Source organism: Terrapene carolina, unplaced genomic scaffold, assembly GCF_002925995.2.
Source record: "Terrapene carolina triunguis isolate 2854851 unplaced genomic scaffold, T_m_triunguis-2.0 Scaffold247, whole genome shotgun sequence".
NCBI classification, from domain to species: Eukaryota; Metazoa; Chordata; order Testudines; family Emydidae; genus Terrapene; species Terrapene triunguis.
In genome coordinates this window covers 17,753,424-17,779,861 of record NW_020664598.1, presented here as the reverse complement: position 1 = coordinate 17,779,861, position 26,438 = coordinate 17,753,424, and the positions used below count along the sequence as shown (strand labels likewise).

Here is a 26,438-nt window from a genome sequence, read left to right as displayed (position 1 = left end):
CTAAATCAAGCGTGGATAATGAGCCACTTCATGATAATGTTGTAAAACACATGCTGCTGCAATTATAACCAGGTGATGTTATTTAAGGGTATTGTATTTTAGTTATATTTATTTGCATATCCTCTAAGGCACATATCTCAAGCAGCTTATCAGTCCAGTCATATCTTCTGCAGGAATTTACTTGCATCTTGTCAGCCTATGCCATTTTCTTACGATAACCATAAAATAATATGTTCTTTCTCTGCCCAGTACATTCTGTGTACATAGAGTAAAATCACATTTGTTTAAATAAATAAAATGATAGATTGGTCTCACAAAGTCCAATTTCACATCATCAGTAGAAGACAAGATCCAAATGTCAGCATAAACATTAATGGAGGGGAAAAAGCCCTCTCAACTGCAAAAAATATAATGGCTCTATATATTCCCTTTCATCATCACAGAGCTGGGGCAACTAGAAGAAAAGCTGCCTATTAATACAGTGCTGGGTACACAGAGTACAGAAATACAGAGCTATACAAGCAACTGCTGCTTGCTGAATAGTAAGATGTACCTTCTACTACAAGGTGGAGGAGGATGCTGTATAAACTGTACTGATCTTTCTATTCCTGAATCCAGTAGGTCTGTTTCCAAGTCTCCTCCTAAAATTTGCTGCTAAGTAGTTGAAAATATCAGATTTTTAAGAATGAGGCACATTCAAATGAGACATTCAAACAGACTGACCTGCCAATAAAACCTGAGCTCTTGGGGATCATCCTGATAATGTTGCAATACGCAAAACCCTGGGGTTGTTCTTGTTCTCCCCACACCTGTAAGTCCCTGAGAGTTTTGTGTTCAAATGTGATCCATTTTCCTAGCTAAAAAATGGTAGCAATGGATTTCAAGGGGCACCCTAAGCCAATCTAACTGGTTGGTGGCTACACACCAGGGCTTCAACCAAGGTTTACTGTAGGGGGGAAATAGTGAGCCCCTTGGGCAACGATTGACATATGGATTACTGATCCCCAGGAAGTTAAAAACATAGATCTCTTGGAAATCAGTCAAGATAGAAATTCTAAAATGGTCTAAAAAGTCCATGTGACCCCAGAAAAAACAGCTTTATCTTTACCTATCCAGTGCCAACAGAAAGTGGAATGAATACCAAAAGGATACTGGCTGTTTGCCTCAAGGGGTCAAGCTACTTTCTCCAGCCCTGTGTTAGCAATGGATTTAAAAAGTGAAACACACATGGCTCAGAGGAATAAATGTCCGATGCTAATGTTTAAGCTGTGCCTCTTTTCCCAAAGCTATCTTTTGGGTGCCAGGTATTTGCATTCACAGGATATTCTGTTTCACAAGCAGTGTTTGTAATTGGTTCCACAGCCCCATTATAAATACCTGTTAACAACCAATATTTCAGGATAGCAACTTCCCACTTCAGAAGAGAGACCTGTGCTTTGTAATTTTACCTTTAGGGTTCCTTCCCCCGTTTTTGAAATGAAAATATATTTCAAAATTTAGTATATGGACTGGGGGGTCCCCATGTTAGTAAGCCAGGACTTCTTGCTGTCTCTGCATTTTCCTGCCTTACCCAAAAGTGAGCACTGAAGTGAAAAGTCTACTGTATATATTACACTGAAATGCAGATGAAATGAAACACACTGAGAAAGCAGCAGGAGCTCCTAAACTCAGAAAGTGTGGCCAAGAATCAGAATGCTCTGGATGGCTAATTAATGGGCTGGTATATTGCAGAGGTTGGTTTTAACACTGCTTTACTAGCCTAGGGTCTAGTGCAAATCCCACAGGGATTGTTGCAACTGACTTCCCTTGCCTTGCCAGATCTAGCTGGCGTAGTGATCTGCTTCCACAGCAGAGGTTTGCCCCTTGAGCTCAATAGCTCTATTCCCTTTGAAGTCTCAACAGTCACAATTAAATGCATCACTTAGAAAACAAACATAAATCCAAATTAAGTGTAAAAGAAGTAAACTTTGGTGGATGAGTGTTTCTTTGGGTTTCTGAATTTCCACTGTGTTGAATTCTCATATACCTGATTGAAACACTTAACACACACAAAAGCCAAATTACAAAAAGAATAGTTTGACCGCATAAAAAATGCTTGCTATCAAAGCAGTCATATTGTAAAGCAAATTAAAAGACACAATTAGGGCTCATTCATGGCTTCAACAGATGGATTTATGGCTGTCACACAGCCAATGCCAGCAATTGTTAATATACAGTTACACTTGGAGAGAGACTTATTTTTTAAAATATTTGTATTTGGAACTTACTGGTAAGATTGCTGCTGTTATCTGTCTCTTAGACTATCTGTGAGACATACTGTATGTTGGATATTTTTCCTCAGTCTTAACAAGGTGTTTGTAATACAATATGTACTCATCATTATTCAGAGGACTGAAATATTTTCCCTCAAGAACAGCAGAATAAAGAAACGTTGTGCAGAATGTCTGAAGCATAACAAGCCTACTGCTGAATGCCCTGCTAAGACTAACTGCACTTCAGTAAAATGTTTACATCAAGCTTTGTATCGCTCAATACCTTTATAATTATTACAACTTTCCTCTATTTCATCCTAATCCCATTAAGCATGTTGTCACAGAGGCTTGGCTGAGGTTCATTGTGCTGCAGTTGCTTATCCATAGCAAAACTTGTGACAGCAACTTGCACCGACTTGAACTCAAGTTTATGAATTTTATAACCAGTGGTTCATTAGACAGGGGTTCCTTGTGTGGGATACAAGAGGTCCATTTCCCATCTCTAGTGAGTCTTCAAGAAGAGTAGGATTTCCCATACCTTTTATTTTCTGCCTTGGCTGAAAGATGGACTCGATGACATAACAGGCCTATTCTGTCATTCTAGCATTACCTCTCCTGGAGGCCATTGTTAGAGGCACAGGTCATCATAATGGAGCATGCTGCAGATCTCACTGCAAGTTTAAATTCTTTTGGTGACACTGGAAGACAGACCGTACAGCAGGGTCTGCCAATTAAAGAATTCATAGGACTTGTCTACACAGCAAGTTACTATGCGGCAAGCCAGAGTGAGAATCTACTGTGCACCAGTTTTCTGTGCAGTAATGTCCCACGTGGGCAGTGATACAGTGCAGTGAAAGACCCAGAGTGTGATTTAGAGTAATACTGCTTCGAAGTGCAGTATGGTAAGCTGCACTCCGGGACTTTCCCTGCCCTGTAGCAGGCTCCACCCGGCGAGTTAGTGCGCAGCAAGCTGGGGCACTGTAGATTACCACATAGAGAAGCCCATACTCTGACCTTTGAACTACTCGTTTGTACCCCTGCACATGCAACAGAATTGCAGAAACTTTATTAGGAGGTTGAACAAACAACAGATTCATTTTTAAAAGATTTCAAAAATTGTCACAATTACAGGATGCATCTACTTCTGACAATCAGGAAATGTGGAAATATATTTTTAACTGAGGTTAATGCACATGCTTGTGTTATTGAAGACTGGGAAAGCCATACCAGTCACACAATAAATATTAGGCTCTGGTGAATTAGTTTATGGTCCATGTCCAGCTCACAGTGGATCACATTACAAAAATCTAGAGCTTAACAAAAATTTTCCAGTGGAAATTTTCCATTGGAAAACGCTGATTCAAATATTAAAATGTTCCATAAGAATGTGTCGATTGCAACAAAACTTTAGGTGGAAACCAGACAGGCAGGTTGGCTGGCCCTCTGGGCTCCAGACTGATGGGCTACACAACAAGCAAGCGGTCTGCTTGGCTCCCCAGCGGGGCAGCCAGCTTGCCAATCCAGAAAATTTTTTAAAAACCTCCATTTTGGTTTTTCAAAACTTTCAAAAATTTCCATCCCACAAAAAAATTGTGTATTTCTGATTTGCAGTGGGGGGAAAAAAATCTGAAACACAAAATTTTCTGTGGGAATGAAATTCTGGTTCTTGCACAGCTCTACAAACCAAACATGTTTACAACGGGTACTCTCGTTGGCAGCTATAGCATAGGCTAAGAACAGAATGGGCCCTGGACAATGAACTCTTCTTTCCTTCTAAGGATAGTTACTTCAAGTCAGGGCTGACACATCAGTGGGACAGCACAGGGAAGGTCGTCCTGCTCTCTGTACCATACCTGTCCTTCAGAGAAAGAGGAGCTCAGTCTGCAGTGCTATCAATTAGTTGCCTTTCAGAAGCATGCCACTAAAAAAAGCCCTGTGCTATTATCAGGTAAATAGTCACCTGTTATACCAAATAATTTAGTTTTTCTTTTAAAAGCTATCCCAGTCATTGCAAAAAATGTAAAATGTTAATTGCACATATAATAAAACATTTTCAGTTACAGAATAATAAATAACTGGAGTCATACTGGGTTGGTTTATATTATATAACCTTACTCTTAGGATAAACATTAAATAGAGGAACAAACAGCTAAGTCTTTTATACTATGATTTAAGAAATGTTATTATTAGACACTTCAATGTAAATTCTAAACATGTATCATATGTAACAATTTAGAACTTTCCAAATTAGCTAGCATGTTCCCTGGAAGCAATTTTAGTATTGCTAGTAATAGGAAGCTCTTGGCACATTATTAGAGTAGTTTCTCAAATGAGATCCAGTTCAGTTTTGCTCCAGATGTTGAACAACAGCTTCTTGATCTCAGTCTGCTAGTCTCAGCTGTGTTTGAGCTTTAGTCTTTAAAAACAACAAATCAGCATTCCAGGAAAATGGTATCAAACAGGACTGCTACCCCTTTCATTTGGAATCAATGGGGACATTGGAACAAAAACCTTTCAATTACTTTCACATCCTCTCTTCAAAACAACATCCCCACAACTATGATCCTTCTTGCATTATCAAGCCATGCATGTTCTTTGTTTTATCAATTAAAGCAAAGCCCCTGAATATAAATGAGCTCCCCATCATCATCCTAAAATACTGGTTTGGTCAGACTCAGAGGGAAGAATGTCATTTTCTGCATCATAACAATACTTCCTGAAGCTCCAGTGTGACCTCAAATCCAAGTACTGACTTAGCCCAAATTAGGTTGTGGAAAGTGACAACACCCCAGCTTTGGTTTGACTGTGGGGGCAATGAAACATCATCGCTGCTATATCAGCTTCTTTATGCTATTTCACCAATGAATCTAATGATAACATAAATTGCAAGTTTCAGACCATTACTTACTTTTAATTAATCCCTGGCAGCCAGGCCCATCACCTAGAGATATATCTTTGTAAGAGCAAAAAGAATAATACCTGATACCCCTATCTTGCCTTATATCTTCAAAGTGCTAACTGTTCATTAGCACGCCAGAGGGATTATTAAGCACCATTATTTCCAGTTTACAGACTCTGCATCTGAGACAAAAAGGTCAAGTGATTTGCCCCACATCACAGAAAAAGTTAGCATCAGAGCTGGGATACCTGGACTCCCACTATTGTGCTTAAACCACTAGGCTACAAACCTTACCCTTATAAAGATAAGCTCATTAGTTTCAACAAAAAAGCATAAACAACAACAACAGCATAATACCACAGGCATTGTTGCATGCTTCAGTGATTCAAATAATGCAAACTGTTTTCTAATCTTGGGAGAGCAATAAGGAAATGCAGTTATGTGTAGACGTTAACCAACAAAACAAAGATCTGTTCGTTCCTGACTAAAACATTTTCATTCAAGAAAACTACATGTAGTTAATAAAGTTTGTGCAGTTATTGGTACTGTACCTTGTAAGTAAGTAAGGTGAGAATGAAGCTGGATTGTCCTGTTCTGAAAACATTGGCATGGAACCTCCCATTATCCAGAAACGGAAATATAAAACAAGAATCACCTTCAGAGAAGAACAACATCTATTGAAATGGTTACCACCATTTGAGCAATATTATACCGTACATGGAAATCCAAATCTTTAACGTGCAGACTCTTAATTTTTTATTTTTTTTAAGATGGCTCTTTAAGATTTAGCAAACACTGCAGGGAAATCAACACAAACTAGGGCTTGATGTCGAATCAATTTCCAGGGCAATTATGGAATCAATTCCTATTAGTATCAGTGGCATAACAGGGTGTTAATCCTTGAACATCCACTAAAAAATAAACCACGTTATGAATATACATAAAAGGAATTTCACAAATATTTATCTGGATAATTTTCTAGCCTTTTCTGTCAGAGTGTCCCGCCAGAGTGTAAGTGTGTACTACTGCCATGGACTGTATGGGATATTAAGCCCTCTCGAAACAGAGACAATGTTTGTGAGTATGAATGTGTTAATACCTTTCCTCATGCTGAGTGATACCTGACACTGAGAGAGTTCCACTGATTTATTTTTGAGCTGGTTTCAAGGGGATTACTGGTGTCATTAACTACTGTTCCAGGTAAGGGAAACAGAATCTGGCCTGTAGGGGGCAACAGGGAAGTTATGCTTTAAAATGAGCAACCTTTTGATTTCTTCTTACTACCTGTCCCGCTGGCTGGAGCAGCATGGTCAACTGCTTTCTGGAGATGGGGTTCATTCTTTACACTTGCAGTGATTGCCATTGAAAAGTCAGTATTTTCCAGTTAACCCACAGTGGTATATTTTACTCTGGAGATTTCCCCACTATTTAGAAAAGGTGGGATATATGCAAATGTTTATTTTTAAATGACGACATATGTAAACTAAAAGAGAATTTGAGGTGGAAAAGAGCAGCATTTTCATCTAACTGTCCAGCTGAAATTTTATTGGACTATCTTTCAAGATTAACTGTGAGTTAATACCATCTAATCAAACCACTTAAAATAGAATTTCAGCTGCAATTTCAGCTTTCTAGTTCTGTTGGTGATACTATTCAGCAACATTTATGTTAATATTATTTAGATGTACACCACCACATTTTTAAAATCACTCATACTTACATAACTTATTACTAAAGCAGCCCTCTTCAAAAATGGCCTTGCAGTATACAAGAAATTCTGGTTGTTACTTGCAGTCAGGTAGCTGAAATGCAAATGAACAAACACTTGCTTAAATACTTAGTGGAAAGTAGCTTGTTTTTCACACTGAAAAATCACTGGCACAATGCTCTAACCATCCTATGTCTATTAATGTGTTAACATTAAAGCTATAATGATAAGCATTTGTATCATTTTCCATTTTCAAAGCATTTTCTAATTAGAATTAGTCAACATTTTATTTCTAAAATTTAACAAAATTTCAAATGAAAAAAATTGCAGAAATTATCACAATTGTTTCCCCAACCAGCTCTATTTACAACCACCAACTACTTAATGCTCACAAATCTCCATGTATGACTTTCCCAGCACAGAAGAAGTCAGTATCAGGCCATGATTAAAACTCAGAAGCTCCTTAATCCAATTCTGTGCTCAAAAACTAGAGAGGGAGGCATAATCAGGAAGAACTGAGTTTCTTTAAAGCATCTCTCTTTTTAAGTAGAGTTCACAACAAGTCACTTGACTAGTTAGTTATGATTATTAATTGAAGTGCGTCAAATGTACAGGATACCCTTTGTCTGTGCAAACCCTCCCTGCTCCACAGGCAGGTAAAATTAAAGGCTTGAGGTCAAGCATTATAAAGCTCAAAAACTGGGATCTCTCTAAATTATTTTTAGAGAAATCCAGTAAAGAGAACAGTGAAGTGTTCTCTAAATTCTAATACCCATTTTAAAATAATTAATGACCGTCACTATGGCACTAAAGTAACTAAATACTAAATATGCTTATATAGGGCCCTACAAACTTTTCGTTTTTCTGAGGAAGAAAAACAAGTAAAACATAGGAGAAGATAGTTGAGGGGGATAAGTATGTAGGAAGTGAAGAATGTTTTTAACTTGGAGAAAATAGAAGAAACATTATCGTTGAGCTTTTGAGAACGTGTTAAAAATAAGGAATAAAAAAATATTCAGTTTATAAAGTCTCCGAAGATTATGAAACAGGTTACAATGCTTGTATTCAAGTCAGCACTCCATGCAAGGAAAGAGTCACACTTTTTCCTGTGAACATCTAGTATAGAAATTTAATTTTGATTTCCTCCAAATCTCTTAATACACAAGATCCTCTAACTACCTTTAGCCCTTCAAGTCACTGTAGAAATGAGGTCACAACACTTCCGCAAGAAAGAGAGATTCTTAATTTGTGGCTTTTTGTTCAACTTTTCCATAGCAGGAAGTTAGTGATGCTAGGCACCTTTGAAATATGAAGAAAAGCTTTCACTGCTGACAAAAGCAACAGAACCAAAACCTGTATGAGAAGGAATTAGAGTTTAACAACAACAAAGAAAAGTGAGTGCAGCTGGATGCACTCTAGAAAATGCAATCTCTTTAAAAAAACCTTCTGTAAGCATCGTGCCTAAAACATAGTAACCCAAACTATGTACGGTAGAGAAAGCTGGATAACCTCAGGCCCTTGTCATCTACTTATTTATAAATGTTGACATTTAAGAGTAGAAGGTGACTTAAATGTCAGACTGGTCTTCAAGACCCCAATCCCGCAAGGTGAAAAGTTTTCTGAACTCCCACTGATTTTAATCAGGCCCCAACTTCCCAGAACAAGGAAGCTCAGACTAGTCTTCAGGTTTTATACTTCATGAAAGGTCAGACTGGCCTTCAAGTTTTCACTATGGCCCTGATTCAAGGCCCACTGAAGCCAAGGGAAAGACTCCCAGTGACTTCAACAGGGTTTGGATCAGGCCCTGGACTTTTGTGCCAGTTGGAATGTCTCATGAAATTCAAACCTCTTATGCTTTTTAGTAAGCAACAGAAGTGGTTGGTTGTATTTTGTTCACATTATTATAGACAGGGCCGGTAACGCAGCCTACTATTAAGGTCGCCTAATACTTCCCATTATAAGAGCCTGTTTACGTAGGGTTACCATACGTCCGGATTTCCCCGGACATGTCCAGCTTTTTGGTACTCAAATCCCCATCCGGGGGGAACTGCCAAAAAGCCGGACATGTCCGGGGAAATAGGGAGGCAGCATAAGCCAGGGTCCGCCTGGCCCCAGCACGACCCGCCGGGTCCGCAGTGCAGCCCAGCCGCCCGGCTACATTGTAGCGAGCTCGGGCGGGGGAAGGGGGAGCGCAGCCGCAGAAGGCGGCAAAGGGGCCGCTGCTGCCCCCGCAGGCCGGGCGGACCGCGCGCCCCAGCCAAGCCCGCAGGACCACGGGGAGGCCGGGCCCAGCCAACGGCTCGGGCTTCCCTCACGGGCGGGGACTCCCCGGCCACTGGGAGACCCTTCCTGCGGCCCCATCACCCCACGTGGCAGGAAGGAGGCTGCAGCGCGGGGCAGGGAGTGCGGCGTGTGCCGGGGCTGCAGGGACCCGCGCTGCCCCGGTCGCCGCTGAGCATCCGAAGCCCCCGCCAGGCAGAGGCTGCCGGGGGAGCGGGGCAGCAGGGCAGGCAGGGGGGAGGGGGGTGCAGAGGCTGCAGGGCGAGGAGGAGCAGGGCAGGCAGGGACATAGAGGCTGCAGGGGCGGGGTGGGTGCAGGGGCTGCAGGGTGAGTGGGGAGCAGGGGGCACAGAGGCTGCAGGGGCGGGGGGGTGCAGGGGCTGCAGGGCAAGGAGGAGCAGGGCAGGCAGGGGCAGGGCAGGCGGTGGGGTGCAGAGGCTGCAGGGCGAGGAGGAACAGGGCAGGCAGGGGCATAGAGGCTGCAGGGGCAGGGAGGCACAGGGGCAGGGCAGGTGGAGGGCGCAGAGGCTGCAGGGGCGGGGGGGTGCAGGGGATGCAGGGCCAGTGGGGAGCAGGGGGCACAGAGGCTGCAGGAGCGGGGTGGGGGAGGTGCAGGGGCTGCAGGGCGAGTGGGGAGCAGGGAAGCACTTAGCAACCCCCAACCAAGATCAGAGCGGGAGGGAGGAGGGGGAATGTGGGGTGCTCAGAGGAGGGGGCAGAGTTGGGGCAGGGACTTTGGGGAAAGGGTTGGAATGGGGGTGGGGAAGGGGCGGAGTTGGGCGGGGCCGGGGGTGGGGAAGGGGCGGAGTTGGGGCGGGGCTGGGGGCAGGACCGGGGCCCTGTGGAGTGTCCTCTTTTTTAAATGTTTGAATATGGTAACCCTAGTTTACGCTTGCTTATAATTTTGACAAACTTTAACCATTTAGGTTGAAGTTTTCCATGCCCAGTGTCTGCTTTAGACTGATATTTTTCTGGGAAATTTCAGCCAAAATGGTTCAGCTGTTTCTGAGAACGAAACTAGAGAAAAAAAATATGTTGTTTTATCCATTTAAAAAATTCTGGTGACCTTTTCTCTCAAAAGCTCAAGCACCACCAGCTTCTGAAGCAGGAAATTGAAATATGGCAAAAAGGGGGTCTTTGTGTTAGGGACGTACCTTTTGTTGTCCCCATGAAAATCCAACCAAATTTGACCAAGTTATAAAACTATGGGGGGAGGGGGGAAATCACAGTTGGCACATGCTCAGTAGAGACTATTTAGAGTCTACCTGATAAAATCTCCTGCTCTCCAAAGATTCCATCTACACTATGCATGCTTCAGTCTGGAATAACTATTAGGCGTGATCTGCACTTAAAAGTTAATTTGCCATAGGTACGGGATTCAGAGGTGTGAAAAATTCATGCCCCCGAGCACAGTAGCTAAGCGGATGGAAGAATTCTTCTATTGACCTAGCTACCGCGGCTTGGAGAGTGGATGACCTGCGCTGACAGAAAGGTCCCTTCTGTTGCTGCGGAAAGCGTCTATCCATTGGCTCTACAGCAGCATAGCTGCAAAGCTGCAGCTGTGCCACTGTAGCATCCATACTGTAGACATGGCCTTAGAAACAATATACTAATTAAAAATAAGGAAAAGCATAACCTAATCTTGGACTGTGAATTGTCTGGAGCAAGAGCTGTTTTTGTGTTTTTTCTTCAGTGCCTAGTACAATATGGTCCTGATCAAGGTCTTTAGCTGCAACCAACCAACCACCACCTACCATCCACTTGTTCCGTCTCAGTTACAGTCTAAGGATAAATATTTTTAAAAAAGGAACTAGATCCTGAAATTTCAAAAAAGGTGACAGTTGTCTTTGATTATTGGTCCCTTCTGGTGGTGGATGTTCCAAAGTACACAGTATGGGAGTCTGCTGAGTATAACAATGATTCAACTTTTTTGAAAGGAGTACGTTAGTCTGTCCACTTCTATAATATTCTGGATGTGTTTTAAGATGATCATAGTAAGATGGAAGAAAATGAAAAGTGCTTGATCTGTCCCATGCTGGAGGGCCCAAATCCTACTTCTATCTAGTATTAATGGTTTAAAGCTCCTTTCTTCTCCTTTCAAGATATCCCACATACTTTTTAAGCTTATTGATTTTGACATTTTGGCCTGTAACATGTATAATTAAAATGCACTTTACAACCCACACTCTCATTCCCATCTTCATCATGCCAAGCATAATCAAACATTTTATCCAGTGTTGTGTCAATGCATCACTGTTTAAAAGCAGGAATTAATTACAAGTGCCCCACAACGCTATGAGAGGCCCAGCCCACCACAGAGCAAGCCTTATCATGGCATTTTACCAAACCCCATCTTCCTGATGTGCCTTCATGCAGCATTTAAGTCATTCAGCACTAACACACCCAAAGAAAAGTAACCTATGTATTGAGCCTGGTTGTGGTCAGCACTGTAACCTGCAGAACAGATTTAGCATCAAGCCAGGATGCACTAGAAGGGATGAGAGGGACAACTGGGGATGGGCAAATCCAGAGGAGTTCAAGGGTTTCTGAACTTCATAATCTCTTTTCCAAATGTTTTTGGCATTTTACAACTGAGGCAGAGAAATTTTCTTTTCATGCAGATTCCATTTGGAAATATGTTTTTCTGACTTAAAAAGAGCTTGTGCTATGAAATCTACAAGGAAAACCATGAAAGATAACATCATACTCTGCTTGTTGATCCAGCTGTCCTGGCCATCCAATCCATCCAAGCTAGAGAGGTGGCATATATGAAATACAAACCCATGGGTAAGCATATGGGTAACTCAGCTCATCAAAATGTTGTTTTGCCAGAATCCTGGTATATTCTGGATGTCTTATGGGTGGTATTACTGGTCTCAGAAAGACTAACTAGGAAGACATCTTACATGTGGCGAATGTGAGCAAAGGACAATTCAGCGCTCCTGTCTCAAATTCCAGTGAGCTGCAGATAGAGCAGGAAAAGTATGTTTTCTAAATAGTAGTCATGCACAGCTTGCAACATATACAAGGTAAAATTCCAGCTTAGAGACACAACCTGGATCAGGTTTGTTTTTCTAGTGCAGCTTGCTTGTTCGGTTTGTAAGTTGCTAATGATTCTTATTTGGTAAGCTAACTAGGATATTTAAAGTAATAAATGTAATTATTTTGCACTTTTGCAAGGTTTCACAGTTTTGTACCTTTATAAAAACAACTGCCTTTTATACTGAGTCAGTCCCAGATCAGAATTCTGTTCATTTGCAAGCCACACAGCCCCATCAAACATCTAAGAGTATGTCTGCACTGCAATTAGACACCCATGGCTGGCCCATGCCAGTTGACTTGCGCTTTTGGAGCTGTGGATAAGAGGCTGTTTAACTGGGGAGTAGATGTTCCGGCTTGGGCTGCAGCCCGACCTGTGGGATCTGTCCACCTTGCAAGGTCCAAGAGCCTGGGCTCCAGCATCACAGTTAAACGGCTCCGCGAGCCCAAGTCAGCGGGTACATGCCAGCTATGGGTTTTTAATTGCAGTGTAGACATACCCTAAGACACCTCTCTGTTCAGAAGGATCACTCCCCATCATCAGCTCCATCCACATATGCACAAGAACACAGATCCTCAGTGCTCATGCACACCCCATACCGGAGTCGGGGTGGGACACAGAGAAGAAGAAAACTGTAAATTGCCAGTAGCCCCTGTGCAACAAAAAATATGATCTCACAAAATATTAGTGCCTCCTCATAACAATATGGAAAACATTTCAAGATGTGGATCTCACTGATTTGAATGAACAGAGCAAATTGGAGCAGGAAATCCAGATTGCCAATTCTGCTAACCACGTGTGAAAAAAGAACATTTGGACAGAGGTTTCAACTTGCCTTCATGCCAACTCTCCCACATAGCAAAATCCACTGCATAACTGGCTACTTGCTGTCTTTTAAAACCTTAGAGGAATACTCCCTGAAGCAACACAAACACACAATAAATCCAAAAATGTTTAATAATGCGAGGATTTCTCTTACACACTTCGAACAGAGGCCAAGACAGATATTTGGCAGTTTTGGCTTCCTGAAAAGTACAGCTCATCCCAAAATCAATTCCGTTATCACAGCATTCAGAGATTTTATAACTGAGGACAGCAGGGTAGGTAGCCTAGTAAAACGCAAAACCGTGCAGTTTATAGCAACATCAAAATTGCTGGTACCAGATGGACTTTGTGTTAATCAAAACAAAGTTCTCTAAGGAACAGACCTTTTTTCTTTTCCTTTAACATTTGAGGCATCCCAAGTTGTCATGACACTATGATAATTGACACCAGCTGAGGATCAGCCCCAATCTGTAAAGTAATTATTTTCTGTATAAAACATCAACTCCTTCTCTCCTCCCCACCCTCCCCATCACACTGGGCACTACAGAAATACAGTAAACAATTAAAACATTAAAAAAATACTGTAACATCAGGGATCCCAGAAGGAATGAGGTGAGAACACATTGCTAAATACACACACACACACACACACACACACACACCCACCACCCTTTAGTGTCTTATTCTTCTAGAGCTGGAGAGAGGAGACTCCATCCCCAGAAGAACACTGTTTTCCATTTCCATTCCCACAGCCTCTCTGTCAAACCAAACCCCCTCTCGCCCAATTGCAGGGGAGGCAAAACAATCACAACACTATGAAAACCCACATATACCAAAGAGCAAAATAAAAGCACTATTAGGAAATGGGTGGGAAGTTTATATCCAGTGACAAATCCATCCTTTCAAAATGCAGTTTTCTTGTGGGGATGGTCAATATTCCTTCAGTAAAAAAACATTGTCTACTTTTCTACCTATTCACATCTTCATCATAATCTACCCAGTCAACTGAATTTTGTATTCAAGAAGTATCTTTGCACCCTAGTCTGCCTTATTTTTCCTGTATGAAGAGAGCCATTGTGGGACAGGCTGTAAATGACATTCCAGTGAGAAAACAAGAACCAAACACAGACACAGAGTGAAGTTGAAAAATAAACAAATATATTCCAGACGCCTGCAGGTTTTCAACTCACTTAAAATACCTGTCAGTGCCGGGAAATAAAATATCAATCACAGCTACAAATTTAATGAGGGGGAAAAGAAAGGTCTCCTGCTTTCCTCTTTAGACTTGACATTCCTTGCAGCACATGTGTTGTATCCCTGCTCCTTACCTCTCTGGAGACTGTTAAACCCCAATCACCACCACACACACACACACACACACAGGCAGGTACACAGAAAGTCATTGTTGACAATTTAAAGGGATATGGTCAGATTTTTAAAAAATTCACAATTATTTTTACTCCATTGTCTTACTAACAGCTAGAACTCAATTTTCAGAAATTACTAGTGATTCTGAGTGCCTCGGTTCTGGGGTCCTCAGCGTGAGACACCTTAAAGAGCCCTGATTTTTAGAGGGTGGGTGCTCAGCACTTTCTGAAAATCAGACCCTTTCAAAATTGCATCTTAACTCAGCTTGCAAAATGAAACTTGTCCGTTACAGTTTCTGTTTAACTTTTACTGGTGATTCTCATTCACTAATGCAATCTTTGGGATGTCAATATTGAAAGAGAACCCTTTAAAGTTTGAAAACTTATCATTGATTTGTTTTTAATTCTTGAAAACATTGCAAATAACCCTCTCAACATCTAATATTAATAGAAAAGTTTAAAAAAAAACATGAAAACTAAACGTGTCCTGATATACAAGGATACTGAGCACTTCTAATTCCCAATGGCATCTCAGAGATTTGGGGGTTCTCAGAACCTCTGGAAATCAAGCCACCAGTGCCTACATCACCTGGAAATGTCCTAACCAGTAGGCGGCTCTTCAGCACTGCACATACTCGCTCTCCTCCAGCTACTCACATAACACAGGTTCAAACTAGAGCTCAGCAGCTACAGCAAATAGAAGACATCCAAAACAGCCCTCACACAAGGTCTGAAAACAAACTGCATTGCCACATGGAGACTTTCCCCCTTTACCCATGACCATTCTATGATATTTTGTATAAATTCCATTTCTTGCAAAGGCCCTCAGGGTGTGTATGGAAGAAGGGGAAGGAAGGAGATTTGAAGGGGGAGAGAGAGAGAGAAAGAGAGAGAGAGACAGACATATAAGCCAAAGATGGGCAGAGGATGAATAAGAAGTTCCCTTCATACCAGACATATCATAGACATGATGAGTAGACAAGGAGGAGCATAGTTAAGAGGAAAAATAAACTCCCACCACGCAGACACTTATATTCCACTGAAGAGAGGAAATCTACTAGCATCTGTTAAGAACTGGTGATCCCTTGTCACGGGACAATTAGGGGCTCTTAAAGAAATTTAAAATGGGTGTATTATAGGTGGCGCAGGTAGTGTTGCCTATAGTTAAGGCTGTCTGACATTTTCCATAAGTAGTCCCGGTTTCCAGTTGCTTATAACTTTGTCAAACTTTGATCATTTGGGCTGAAATTTTTCCATGTTGGATGTCTGTCTCTAACTGAATTTTTATTTTTGATTTTTTTTTAATGTTTCAGTTAAAACTATTCAGCCATTTCCAAGAACAGATTTGGGAAAAATACATTGTTTCATCCATGCTAAAATAATTCTTGGAACCATTTGGCTGAGCCACTCCAGTACCTCCAGTTTTTGGAGCAGAGACTTGAAATTTGGCAGGGAGGTTGCCCGGGGCACCATGGATGCACCTTTGACTGTTTCCCAAGAAAATTCACCTAACTTTGGTCAAGTTACAAACCTCTGACAAAATCTCAGGTCACACATGCTCAGTAGAGACTTAGAGTTTGGCAGATAAATCCTCCAAAGATTCCATGTGCAGTGAGCATGCTCCAACTTGGGTCTGGAGGGGCTGAGTAGGGCTTTCACTACAATTGCTGCTCCTGGCTACTCGGGACCACTGTGGCACTGCACTAGGCACAGGAACGGAGAGCAGGGAGATTGTCTCCTGTGCTCTGTGTTCCCCTGCTGGCACCCAGGCAGCGTAGAAGAGATGGAAGAAGTTGCCAGACTAGAGGGCAGAGAGCTGAGAAATTACGGTTGGAGGGGGGGAGAGTAGGGTGCAGGAGCCAGAGGGTGCGGAGGAGCAGAAGGGGTAGTATCCAAAGGATGGGGCGGGGTGTTTCGGAACTTAAAAAGGAGGGAGGGGTCAGGAGCTGGAGGGGTGAGTGGGAAGCAGGGTCCAGGGGGTGCGGTGTAGGAAAGGAGCAGCGGGGAGCCAGGAAGGGTGGGGTGAATAGGAGGAGGAGGGCAGGAACAGAGAGGGACAGAGACATGGGAAGAAGGGCCTATAACCACTAGAGCCCATTCCCCTCCAGAACTTGAAATTGAACTCAGGATCCCCAAGTCTCTACACTCCTCTGCTGTCAGCAAATAGCTATGCTCAGTCTGTAGAGGAAGCCAGAGATTCTTTTCTCTCATGGGCTCCCTGTATTTGGTAGGGCAGGGGACCTGCATGGCCTCATCTGCTCCCTGTGGTTTCTAGCAGCTCCTGATGTGCATGTGCGCACACACTCCCTCTCCTACCCATGGATTGGGTTGTTAAGGAGCCTTCCTTTGCTAGACGTATTTATTGATGGAATGTGTTACTATTCACTCAGTCCCTACCCAAAATGGTTCTGCATGCAAGAAAAGTGGTGCCCGCACAGCACCATTTATTTGTCCATAGGAATAAGCAGGCTGTTGAAATATGACAGATTTTTTTCCCTCCCATTCTTTTGTGGCACTCAATTTATATCCTGGATGGTTGAGTGCTATTAGAGGTTTAGTGTATTATTTCCTATTTATACCACTATATCTTTCCTCTCTTACACTGTGCACGGGGGGCTAACTCTAAACACAATGAAGCCTTCACAGCCACTGATTTTGGTAGCTTTATTGTGGCATTTCAGACTGTTGAGGGGGGATTCCCCCCATGCTGAAACAACCACAAATTTCTCTATATGCATTTTTTAAAAAAAGTTTTGCCTGTTTGGATCTGAGATCAGGATAGGAAAAAATACCAAAATCATTATTAACCAAATGCCGACTACTTGCTTTTAAGTCCTTGGGGTTACCTGTGCATAAAAGAGGGCAGAATATGATCCAATGGCTTGATTCAGTCACAGTACTTTGTGGACTTTATGAAAAGCAACAAAAAACAAATGCAGTAAGCCCAGACATTTTCAGTACTATTTATCTTGTTCATAAATATTTAGTTGAAGAGTTGTCTCACAGTAGTGGCACCTACATAAATTCCATTCACAGTAATGGTAGCACTGTGCGTGACCAGAAAATATACTCCCGAATGTTTACAGAAAGTAGGAAACTAGGCTAGCTGTTCATAAGTAGAGAGACTATTTTTAAATGCCTAACCACAATGGTTATTCTACAAGCTTCCCCCATAAAGTCCTTTCCATCAGTGTGCATTAATCCTGATCTGCAAACTCTGCATATTCCAGTCCACACATTGGACCCCTGTATGAAGCTCAGCTCTGGCACAGAGAATTTCAGCCCATTGCCTCGCCACTGACTCTGAATCTCTTATGTGGCTGGGCAGGGTGGAGAGAGGAGCAGTTATCCCAGAGCAGCAGGTAGGCTGGGCTTCCAGGGTAAACAATAAGAGGGAAGTGTGTGTAAAGTGAATTTCACAAGGCTTAACAGGCAAGAGTTAAAATTTACTTAACAATTCAAAGTTGGCAACAGGTATAATTAAAAAAACAAAAACCAGGCAGGAATTGAAAACAAGTAACAACAAAATAGTAGCCACAAACAAACCAACAAGCAATGGTTAACTAGAGGGGTAGGTGTGCATTCATTTGTCTATTGTATCCCCTTCCCTCCTCTTCTATCCTTGTAAATGGTAAGCTCTGCAGGGCAGGACTATGACTTTCTATATTATTATTATGGCTCTTAGTATTACAGTAACAGCCCTGGGCCCAAGTCAAGATTGAGGCCCCATTGTGCTAGGCACTGTACAAATACATCTGTGCAGTAGCCAGTGCATTTCATAGAATCATAGAAATGTAGGACAGGAAGGAACCTCAATAGGTCATCTAGTCCAGTTCCCTGCACTGAGGCAGGACTAAGTATCATCTAGACCACCCCTGAAAAGTGTTTGTCTAACCTGTTCTTAAAAGCCTTCAATGACAGAGATTCCACAACCTCCTCCGTAATTCGTTTCAGTGCTTAACTACTCTTACAGTTAGGAAGTTTTTCCTAAGGTCTAATATAAATCTCCTTGCTGCAATTTATGCCCATTGCTTCTTGTCCTGTATTCAGTGGTTAAGGAGAACAATTTATCACCCTCCTCTTTATAACAACCTTTTATGTACTTGAAGACTGTTATCATGTCCCCCCTCAGTTGTCTCTTCTCCAGACTAAACAAACCCAGTTTTTTCAATCTTTCCTCATAGGTCATGTTTTCTAGACCTTTAATCATTTTTGTTGCTCTTCTCTGGACTTTCGCCAATTTGTCCACATCTTTCCCCAACTGGACCCAATATTCCAGCTGATGCTATAGCAGTGCCCACTCAGCACTGATAAAATAGTAATATTCATTTGTTTATTTAAAAAAAAACCAATGTGAAATGCTGAAAAGTTTGTGTGAATTCTCCTGACCAATGTTTACGTCAAATGAGATATTACCTCACCAAAGGATGTCATCAGATTTACATTCAGGGGAGGGAAGGTGAAATCACATTGTTTGGCTCCAGACACGACTGCCAAAAATGACCAACAAAAGTAGTAGTGGCCCCACATTCACTTGTATTGTTTAAAATGAAGGGCCTGCCTGTTTTCCACAAACATTTCCTTTATCAAAATAATACCCACCTACAAGTCATTTCAAAATTAGTTAAATGAATGCCAATAATGTTAAACCCATCAGGAAAAGTTATTTCCTCTCTGGAAAAATCTTAATCTGACATTCTGATCTACTGTGCTCCTCGATCCCTTGTTTCTGTCAGGTTAAATAAAGCAGCCCATGGACACGCCACAGCAATATCTAAATACAAAAATAAAGGGTAACAAGTTTCCTCTCTCTTTCTTGTTTGGAAGTTCTGTGCTATTTTTAACAGAGTCTCAGTAATGGCTTATTCTCTTTTAAATGACAGATAACACTTCCCAGATTGCCAACAGAGTTGTAACAATTATTATTTCTTGGTAAAGAGATCATATCTTTTCACTGAAGCTTTTCTATATTTACAATAAAATACAGCCCTGCACCAATGTTACACTGAAACACGGTAACAACTGAGCTGAAAGAAAACAATCCAAAAATTGGCCTTTTATCAGCAGCACTTTGTGTCAATTCTATTTGTGCTGTTAGTTTTGGCATGAAGAACCAAACAATACATTTCCAACAACTGTTTATCTCTTTCATTCTCTCTCTCTCTCTCACACACACACACAGATCCCCAAGTTCTCCGATTTAAAAGTGTACCAGTTCTTTCATCACAGTTAATCATAGTTTCATTATGACAGGGTAACTTTTAAAAATTATAAACTAGAATCTGCAATGACAGGTAAAAGATTAGAGCTCACTTTAGATGATTTTATTTACAAAGCCATCCTCTATATAATCACCTAAATAGATAATATATGGTAAAGACAATAGCAACATCAAAAAAGAATAATTAAAAAACTGGGTTACATTAAAAAAACCCTAAAAATAATTACACTTAATCCTGTTTTGACCACAGTTCAGTCTCATCTATTGTCAGAGAAGCAAAGCCACATATCCTCCAATATTGTCTAAAGTGAGTAAGACCTTTTTGAAATCTTCCTTTACATCATTTTGAATCTGCATATTATTTCACAGATGTGTGAATAAAAAAATTACTGTTCATGATCTCAGATTGATTCTTGGACTATACTAGAGGGAGAAAAGCCAGTGGATCATCAAGGTAGTCTTGCACCTCAGTGAATCTGAGTTTGAATTCAGACATTTAAAAGTACGACAGACATGAAGGAGCCTGCACATCTAGCCCCATAAAAGCTTATCACACAAGTTTGAAATCATACAAATCAACAAGTATATTTTCTGGTTTGGGGATTTAGTAACGGGGTAATCAATAGGCAGACCACGGGTCAAATCTGGCCTGCCAGATGCTTTTGGATGGACCCCGAAATCTTTTTATTTTGTTATTATCATCATTATTGTTATTGCGGTGTGAAAAAAATTTCTCTGAGTCTGGACCTTGACTATACCTTGACCAAGAAATTTGGACCTTGACAAAAAATACCTTCTGTAGGGCATCCTTTGAGGACACCAAACCATTTACGGAAAGATCACAGATAGAGGAGCTTGGATTCATTTTAGCAAATGTTTTTCCACATGAACACACAGCTTTGCATAACTGGCAGCCTCTCTTCTGCATGTTGCCTATCTGGCATGAGGCAGATTGGCAGAGATATGTGGTTGAAGTTTGCAGAATGCTTGTCCTCATTATACTCCACTTCAGCCAGTACTATTTGTCCCGCAGTTTCATAGCAATTCAATCCAGTCAGCTTTTAAAAAAATAAATTGCGCTTGTTTCTACCAAATTTAGTTGTAAAGGTATCCCTGCACACATAGGTTCTACACTGTGCCCACTGTATAACAGGCTAAAAAGTGCGATCCAAAGGCATTGCACATATTCCTATTAAATTTTACACCAAAGATAGACCAATTTTAAAAAAAAGATGGATGAGCTAAATATTTGTACTTTGCAATTTTTAACGCTAGTATGAAATAAATGGGCTGACAATATCTTGTTAACTACAAAGTGCATTTGTGCATATTATTGTATCGAGTTTCTAAGCAGCCTTGTTTCATGGGCCCTTGCAGGCTGAATAATGAAAGTCAACCACAGTAGGCTACATGTCCAGCTAGGATTGGAAACAGACAGCTGTTAAGTTACTGATGAAGTGTTACATCTGTGAAGTAGTGATCTGAGTTGCTATTCCATTAACATTCTTGGAGCAATAAAGCCTGGCTTAGTCCAAGTGCCAGTCATATATCCTGTAGTGGTTTAAACGCAATTAAACAAGAAAAGCATCCAATATACCCACAAGCCAAACAAAAATAAATTATAGCAACCTGAACTGTGGGGAGACAGTAGAGACAATATTTCAAACTATAATTCGACATGAAAGTGTCAGTATGGGCTGCTTGTTTGTAAAGCTGGTCAACATTTTTCGAATGAATGTTTGCTTATAGAAAAGGCCTTTTTTTTCAAAATCAGAAATGTTTGTGAAATCTTTTCATTTTTCCCAAAATGTGCTGATTTTGATTCCAACACCCTCCACCCCCAAAACATTTGGTTCTTGGTTTTCTCTGTTTCAGTGGCAAAATGGAAAAAGGAAGTGTTGGTGGGTGGAGGGAAATTTTTGAACAAAAAAAAAAAAAAAACAATTTTCTCTTCAAAACCTGTGAAATGAAAATTATTGTGAAAAATATAGAGATTAAGAAAAATATCAATCATTTCTACTTGTTGAGTAGTCCAACAAGAATGATCACCAGAAATGACAGTACAGTAGAACCTCAGAGTTACGAATACCTCGGAAATGTTCATAACTCTGATCAAAACGTTATGGTGGGTTTTTCAAAAATTTACAGTTGAACAGTGACTTAATACAGCTTTGAAATTTTATTATGCAGAAGAAAAATGCTTCTTTTAACCATCTTAATTTAAATTAAACAAGCACAGAAACAGTTTCCTCACCTTGTCAACTCTCTCTTTTTAAATTTCCCCTTTTTTAAAGTAGTTTACGTTTAACACAGTACGGTACACTATTTATTTATTTATTTTGGTCTCTGCTTCCTGATTGCGTACTTCTGGTTCCAAATGAGGTGTGTAGTTGACTGGGCAGTTCGTAACTCTGGTGTTCGTAACTGAGGTTCTACAGTATCAACAAAAGCAGTGACTACTGCATGCTCACCAGGAAACGCCAGCATTTCTGAGAATGTCCAACCTTTGGTAGAAGCAACAGCAATACCAACTGGAACAATGTGGGACTTTTGGAAGGTAATGGTATGTAAGATAGTGGACCCTACATACAATGGTGGGTCTGGATACCACAATCAGGCAATGTAGCATGTCCTGTACCATGTACAGCAAGTCTCACCCATTAAAGAATGGAAGCCTCCATTTTGGAAGAGGACCCAGCATACACCTTCATATATAAACCGGGGTTTCAATTAAGTTTAAATTATTAACCCCTGTGGCTTTAAATGAGGAATGACTTCAAAAACAATAGCAACTTCTGTTATGTTTAGGTGGTCCCTCTCCTTCTGGGGTTTTTAGGGTAAAGACAGTTACTAAATGAAGCTGTTTTAGAAGCTGCTCTTGTTCAGGACTGGCAGCTTCTAAAACAAAGTTACATAGTTTGCTGATAAAGCGTCCTCAGTGCAGGGGCTAATATAACGATACTTTACAAAGAACAGTGAAATAGTAGATAGAGTGAAAATCCACACAAGTGGCTGCTGCTCAGACAGAAGCTTCCTACAGAGAGACTGAGCTTGTGCAGGTGCAATTTACTAAGCAAGTCTACTTCCCTCTGGCATTCTCAACTCTTACTCCTTTTGCTGTTAAACTGATCACTCGGGCATATAACGGAGGGGGCAGTTTTCAGGTAGTGCACAGAAAATCCACAGACCCAGAAAGCGTGTTTTGAATAGTTGCCATGCACCAAAAGAAAAATGATGGTGAACATGCTGTGCCTCAGGGAACATTAACAAACTGCAAATCCTCTACACAAGCTTAAAACCCTTAATGAACCATACATACTACATTACCCCTATAGGCTGTATGCCTCAGGTAAAAAGAATCTGCCAAATTGAATGGCACCTATCATAGTCTAGTAATCCACAACTTTTCCACCTCTAATGAGTTTATTTTAATAACCTGATCAGACCCAGAAGTCTCCATTTCTTGAGAGCCCTTTAAAAACAGTTCCCTGACAGTGTGCCAGAGAGAGTGTCTCCAGGATAAGGATGGAGGCTTTGAAACATGCTGAGGCAAACTGATCCAATCCATCTCTGGGAGTTGGGAAGCATATGGTCCTTGGAGACCTTTTATTTTTTTTTCCCCTCTCTCAATCTGCAATGAAAGGGGCTGGAAGAAAACTGGAGAGAACCAGTTTTACAAGTTTGGAGGGAAGCAATTAGAGAACTGTGGCAGGATCTTGCAGTCATTTTAAATGCTTTCGCTTTTTTACCAGCACCACCGGGGTGGGGGAAGGAGGAGGAGGGATCCTGAAGATCTGGCCATGAATGCTACAATGTATGAAGTAGAAATCCCAGTTTATTCCCAAACACATTACTTTTGGAGGGGGTATTTTATTGCATCCGTAATTAAGCACTGATTAAAGGTATGAATACAAAGTCTTTTCTGGCTATTATTTTAAGTGTCATATAACTTGTACATTGCGAAGGCATAATTTGCTCATTTAGCACCCAATTCAGGGAACCATTCTCATTCATGAAATCACTTCAGGATATGCTGAAGTGCTTTCCTGAATCAGGACCTTAGGTTACATAATACACTTCCCAAATAGGTTACATGATACACTTCCTCTATCATTTAAATCAGCTTCTGTACCGGATGACTGGAGAATAGCTAATGGGATGCCAATTTTTAATAAAGGCTCCAGAGGCAATCTTGGCAATTATAGGCTGGTAAACCTAACTTCAGTATCAAGATGGAGATCTTTTTGAACCTAGTAACGAACAGAATTATCAGACACATAGATGAACACAATTTGTTTGGGGGAAAGGTCATCACGGCTTTTGTAAAAAGGGAAATCCTGCCTCACCAACCTATTAGAATTATCAGAGGGTGTCAACAAGCAAGTGGACAAGGGTGATCCAGTGGATATAGTGTACTTGAACTTTCAGAAAGCCATTGACAAGGTTCCTCACCAAAGGCTCTTAAGCAAACTAGGCTATCATGGGATAAGAGGGATCCTCTCATGGATCAGTAACTGGTTAAAAGACAGGAAACAAAGAGTAGGAATAAATGGTTGGTGTCCCCTAAGGATCTGTAGTGGGACCAGTGCTGTTCAACATATTTGTAAATGATCTGGAAAAAAGAGGTAACCAATGAGGTGGCAAAGTTTGCAGAGGAGACAAAATTACTCAAGTTAGTTAAGTGCAAATCAGACTGCCAATAGTTACAAAGGAATCTCACAAAACTGGGTGATTGGGCAACAGAATGGTAGATGAAATTCAATGTGGATAAATGCAAAGTAATGCATATTAGAAAACAAAATCCCAAATATACATACAAAATGATGGGGTTTACATTAGCAGTTACCACTCAAGAAAGAGATCTTGGAGTCACTGTGTATAATTCTCTGAAAACATCTGTTCTATATGGATCACCAGTCAAAAAAAGCTAACCATTAGGAAAGGGATAGATAAGACAGTAATGGTCATAATGCCACTATATAAATCTACGGTGTGCCCACATCTTGAATACCGCGTGCTATTCTGGTTGCCCAATCTCAAAAGATATATTAGAAATGGAAAAAGTACAGAAAAAGGCAACAACAAAAAAGATTAAGGGTATGAAACAGCTTTCATATGAGGAGAGGTTAAAAAGATTGGCATTGTTCATCTTGGAAAAGAGATGACTAAGGCATGATAGAGATGATAGAGATCTATAAAATCATGAATGGTGTGGCAAAAGTGAATACACAACACAAGAAGCAGGATTCACGAAATGAAATTAATAGGCAGCAGATTTAAACCAAACATAAGGAAGTACTTCTCCACACAACGCACAAACTGTGGAACTCACTGCCAGGGGATGCTTTGAATGCCAAAACTATAACTGTGTTCAAAAAAGAACTATATCAGTTCATGGAGGATAGATCCATCAATGGCTATTAGCTAAAATGGTCAAGGATGCAATGCCATCCTCTGGGTGTCCCTAACCCTCTTGACTGCCAGATGCTAGACTGGATGACAGCGGATGGATCCCTTGATAATTGCCCTATTCTGTTCATTCCCTCTGAAGCATCTGTTGCTGGCCATTGTCGGAAGACAGGATACTGGGCTAGTCTGACCCAGTATGGCTGCTCTTATGTTCGTAAGTTCTGTGGTCTTGGAATAGAATTGTGCTTGGTTTCATTTGTCACAGCTCTGGCTGTGCCCTTACTCCTCTGAGGAAGATGGGGAGTTTCAGCAGCTTCGTTAAAAAAGAAAAAATAAATTTCTATTTCACCATCTAGGGCTGGATTTTAACCCTGTGATCCAGCCCCAGGAAGGGCAGCACATAGCTGTGCACCCTCAGGAGCAGAGCAGGAAGCAGACAGCAATTCTGAACATTACAATCTGGTCCCTGTTCCCCTTTGTTCTGGGATCAGAGGGAGGTAATTGGCACTAGTTCTTCGTCTGACACAGATTACTTCTCCCTGTTAGCCAGATCTCGTGTGCTAGCTGGCACACTGAAGGGGGACAGAACTAAGCCTCCAACCACTGCCTGATGATCGGCGTAAGAACAAGATTAACAGTCTGCAAAAGCAGCAACTATTGCTACAGCAGTGTCGGTAGCAAGGGGGCTTCTCTGCATGGGCATACAGCAAGACTCATGATTGAGTCCATAGTTTCCATCTGATAACGTGCACACACGCATGACTGATTGGGGTCCTGTAGGTGTACCTCTGTCAGTGTGTAGCGTGAGGACAATTGTATTACCCTCAAATAATCACAGCCAGAAGGAGAACAAATGTACACAAAGACACTTTGGAACTCTAGAGCGTCAGGTGCCCATTCTCTGCTTGTTTCAACTGCCTTCTTGAAACTCATTGTTCATATCAAGTAAGTTCACATCAATAAAAAAATAACTCAGGGCATATTTTATTCCACATCTCCCTTACTCTTTGCATATATGTGTATCACATGTATAACGGATATCTGTAAATCTGACAGATTCTCTTTCCACTTTATTAAAATAAAGAACTTGAAACCACTAGTGTAGTAAAATCGTAACGACAAACGACTGGAAATAAGTGGAAGGAGAGTATTTCCATAGCTCCTGTCCTTAACAACTACAGCATAGGGATAAGCTTCACTGGCTAATAAAGAAAACAGTGCTGGTAGCATGAAGTACACCTCCTTCTCTGTCCGGTATTTTCTGGGCAGAAGGGTACAGCCAGTACAGGACACTGTCATCCAGAAACAATCCTGCCCTTCAGTATAAAGTAGTCGATGTTGGCTTTGATTGAAAGGAGTGTTGGGTGGGCTCAGGAAACAAAAGGGCTAGCCCTTTCATTTGTTGCCCATAAGTCAAGGTGGATCCAAACTCTTCAA

The 26,438-nt window shown here is 41.2% G+C and overlaps 1 protein-coding gene across 2 annotated transcripts in view; it reads right to left on the bottom strand.

The window, feature by feature from the left end:
- Nucleotides 1-26,438, bottom strand: part of TMTC1 (transmembrane O-mannosyltransferase targeting cadherins 1) — a 191,527-nt gene that overhangs the window by 108,584 nt on the left and 56,505 nt on the right. The window contains exons 6-7 of one of the 2 annotated variants that reach the window (XM_024202588.2): nucleotides 6,872-6,953; nucleotides 5,703-5,806 (exon numbers count right to left, since the gene is read on the bottom strand). The exons of the other annotated variant lie outside the window; for it this stretch is intronic. Coding sequence (XP_024058356.2) covers nucleotides 5,703-5,806; nucleotides 6,872-6,953 — 186 coding nt within the window. The remainder of the gene's footprint in view (nucleotides 1-5,702; nucleotides 5,807-6,871; nucleotides 6,954-26,438) is intronic. 2 annotated transcript variants of the gene reach the window in all.